Raw genomic sequence first — 3,624 nt, forward strand, 5'->3', positions numbered from 1 at the left:
TTTTGGAGTCAAGACATCACATAATATAGTACCAGCTTCAAATAAATAAATTTACATACTTACAATCTGCACAGTTAAACCATATGATTATTAGTTGGATCAACCAGCATCTCATTTTCGTCATGCCGAGTATACTGGATATTGTACAGGCAAGACATCAGAGCAAGGAATGAGACTTACATTATGATTGAAGCAAATTTGCAGATGCTTCACTCTTTAAACTCATGAAAACTTTCAAAAGATGTGTTCACTTTAAAACTGTAAAGTGGAAGCAAGTCGAATAAAAAGACATATGATGATGTCTAGTAATCTTTTGCTACTACCATTAAGGACCACAAGCCCCTAGAAAAATTACACAAGATCAAAGGCTACAAACCCGGGAATTCCGTTTGGCTTCCTTAGCTTCAATCTAAAAAAACCAACCTAAACAGATATTGCATAGTGCCACTTCCACAACATTAAAGCAAATAAAACATCGGAAGAACTTAAGAACATTACCGCCGGAAACTAACAATAATACAGATGTCTTGGCCAATTCTACAGTGTCCAAACAAAATCTGGTGCATCATTCCTTGGCCCAGCAACAGTCCGATAAACGTACATCTTCTCCACTTTGTGGAGATCGCTAATATTTTCCTCAAGCTTATCAGTTCCCTCGCTTTCATTTATGATCTCCACATTAAGCCTTGGCATCTTTGCTGCAAGAGCCTTGCAACCTCCCAGGGTAACGTCGCAGGACGACATCCAAAGGGATCGCATTGTCTCATACTTTGCCACATCATTCAGGAGTGCGATATCACCAAATGGACAATCCCTTATTTCAAGTTTCCTTAGATTTTTGCATCCTTTGAGAATGCAAACCATCCCCTTATCACTATCACCAGCAAATGCTATGGACAGCATCTCGAGACACTTTGCATATAGGCCAATATATAGGAAAACCTGGTCCGTCAAAAGACCTGATAGTGACAATCTCCTGAGGTTTTTACACGAACGCACAATTGCCCCAAAACCTTCATCAAGTGGCTGATTAGTGACAGGGTCTGGTTTCCAAGGATCAAGGATACACAATCTGAACCGTGTGAAATGTGGACAATTCTTTGCAACAGTTATAAGCGCAGCATTTGTCATTTGATAGCAAAAGTAAAGCAATGAATTAAGCTTGGGGCATCCTGAAGATATGGCAACCAAACCTTCCTCGGTCACAGAAGTAGCTCCAGCACCATAGATATCAGATGGAAATACCCTCAATTCCTGCAGTTCTTTACAAGTGGAGGCGACAACTGCTAATCCTTTATCCCCAATGCAATCCAACACCTGTGAAACAATCAGCCCACAGTTAGTTAACGTATGATACAGAGAAACTTATATGATCTCAGAAACGAATCAACAAAATCTCACCCAAAGTTTTTGAAGTTTAAAACAAAGGGAAATCAGCTTGATAAGGTCATCGGCCTGAATTGCAGGAGCATAGCTCATGTTTAGAACAGTCAGATTGATGCAGACTGGATAGACTGCATCAAGGCAGTGAGGAGAAGCTTCCCAGAACCCTGACAAGCTACTCAATGACTTGCATTTGGAAAAGGAATTCATCAGCCTTTGATAAGCATCGGTATGGTGGTCAACTGCGAAAGAACCAGTTCCAAGGTCCACTAAGTAAGGAGCCCGAGCAACAATCTCATTTAGTGACTCCACAGATACTGCACGATTAAGCTTTAAGCTCCTGAGGTTTGGGCACCTAGCCACGAGCCTCTCTAAAACGCCTGCATTGACCTCCCCTTTGAGGCAAGCAAAGTTCAGGGACACCAGAGAAGTACAGGATTCATGAAAGCAACTGAGCCATTGGCGCCCATGATCTTCCACTTCATTTTCTTGTAAATCCAGCTCCCTAAGACCTCTAATAAGCAGCAACCAGAGGAAAACAAACAAGAGAAATGTTATAACCAGTAATCGTACTCTTTAGAAAAGTGGAAAAGCTAATGTTACTTTATAATTACAAGAATTTAAGCCTACCACATTGTCAGGTGAGCACCTTTAAATTCATCAAGTCATCTCATCCTTACAAAACGCTGCTAATACTTATTCAAGACACATAGGGAAGAAAAGCAACTTATAATCAATCTGTATGCTCACAGAGCCAACCCATGAATCCTTATTAATCTCTCCACGGAGCAAAGATTAATTTTTTTTAGCAGAACAGTAAAAAGAAAATTTAGCTATAGCATATCCTGCTTGAGGAAAAAATGCTACAGATTGATTGGACTTCCAATACCTAATGATAAACGGAGAGAGATGTACATGCAGAAAAGATATAACCTTCAACTACAACAACTAATTGCAGACAATCCGAGAAAACAAATGCGCGTACACCCTTAAGATACACTTATTAACCATACATTCCGCTGAAACGAAGTAATAACAGATAGGCAGCTCACCTGCAATAAGTGGCAATCGCAGCGAGCCCATCAGTGCTAAATCCCTCGCAGCTGACGAGAACAAGTGATCTGAAGTTGGGGAAGGAGCGCGCAAGGAGATCAAGGTCATCATCGGTAACCACCATTCTCTTCAGCCGCAGGTCCTCGAGGCCCGGGCAGCGGCGCACCGCGGCCTTGATCCAGGGGAGAGCAAAGCCACCCCAGTCATAAGGAACCAGGTTATAATCGGCGAAATGGGGCTTCCCCTTGACACTGAGCGACTTCATCCCGGGGAACCTCGCCATCACTCGCTCAGGCCGGATGGCATAGCAGTTGCCGACGAACACATTCCGGCGGCTGAGCCGCTCCACGTGATACCAAGCCTTGCACACCGTCGACACCGCGTTCCGGTCCCGGTGCGAGCCGAGGAAGTCGAAGATGTGCTCCACCACCTCCTCCGGGAAGTAAGTCATGGCTGAAGACTACAACTAACTAGATCTTTCCTCACTCGCCCTTTCCCCCTCGGCTTACAACAAGCAGAAGAGCAAGAACTCGATCAGGGATGTCGATAAACTCCACCCGCAACTATCCAGAACAGAAGTAACAGAGTCAGAAAAGATCCCATATTTCATCTACCATTCCCCTTCTTCAATTTGACCCGGAATCAGGTTTAGATCCACCTCGGAAATGCTAAAAACCTCTCTTTTCCGGAATAAATCGATGGACCAAGGATCAAAACTCGCTCAGATCATATCGGATCAACGAGGAGAAGATTTAGGGGAAGAAACTCACTCATACCGCATGGATAAAAAAGAAGTCCAAAAAGGAAAGAAAAATCAGACAAACCACAAAGAACAAACCCTTCAACAACACCACCCAGCGATCAATCCAAACAAGTGCACAAGATATAAGCCCTAGCCTGAGATCTAAAGGACAAGGAGGGCCTCCGCTTCTAATGTATTTGCTTCTTATTCTCTCTCTCTCTCTCTCTCGCTCTCTCGCTTCCACGCTTCACTAACCGGAGTTGAGACTCCGGTTTAGTTATTCTGACCCGGTGCTTTAATCCGACGGTTGATATAAATTTGCCGGTTCGCGTGGAGTGATATGGACCGTTAACTTCGTGCCGCTGGTCTTTGTCCGTCGCTTGCGGACAAGGAGAGCAGGAAACGAAGAATACCGTCTCCCGAGGTCCACAAATGACCTTATCGTT

General features: G+C 43.8%; 1 protein-coding gene across 1 annotated transcript; it reads right to left on the bottom strand.

Moving 5' to 3' along the window:
- Positions 1 to 276: 276 nt before the first annotated feature.
- On the bottom strand, positions 277 to 3,406 carry LOC135595544 (transport inhibitor response 1-like protein Os04g0395600). The gene is made up of 3 exons (XM_065086605.1): positions 2,436 to 3,406; positions 1,402 to 1,897; positions 277 to 1,317 (listed from the first exon to the last, which is right to left on the bottom strand). Exons 1-3 carry the CDS (start codon positions 2,885 to 2,887, stop codon positions 538 to 540), a joined length of 1,728 nt encoding a protein of 575 aa, XP_064942677.1. The 5' UTR covers positions 2,888 to 3,406; the 3' UTR covers positions 277 to 537.
- Between the last annotated feature and the right edge of the window lie 218 nt (positions 3,407 to 3,624).

The sequence above is a fragment of the Musa acuminata genome, chromosome BXJ1-10, assembly GCF_036884655.1.
Source record: "Musa acuminata AAA Group cultivar baxijiao chromosome BXJ1-10, Cavendish_Baxijiao_AAA, whole genome shotgun sequence".
Taxonomy (NCBI): Eukaryota; Viridiplantae; Streptophyta; class Magnoliopsida; order Zingiberales; family Musaceae; genus Musa; species Musa acuminata.

Coding starts and splice junctions, on each gene's coding strand:
- LOC135595544 (XM_065086605.1), bottom strand. CDS start 2,887: ATGACTTACTTCCCGGAGGAGGTGGTGGAGCACATCTTCGACTTCCTC. Junction 1,898..2,435: donor GCGATTGCCACTTATTGCAG/GTGAGCTGCCTA, acceptor GCTGCTTATTAG/AGGTCTTAGGGAGCTGGATT. Junction 1,318..1,401: donor TTAAACTTCAAAAACTTTGG/GTGAGATTTTGT, acceptor ATTGTTTCACAG/GTGTTGGATTGCATTGGGGA.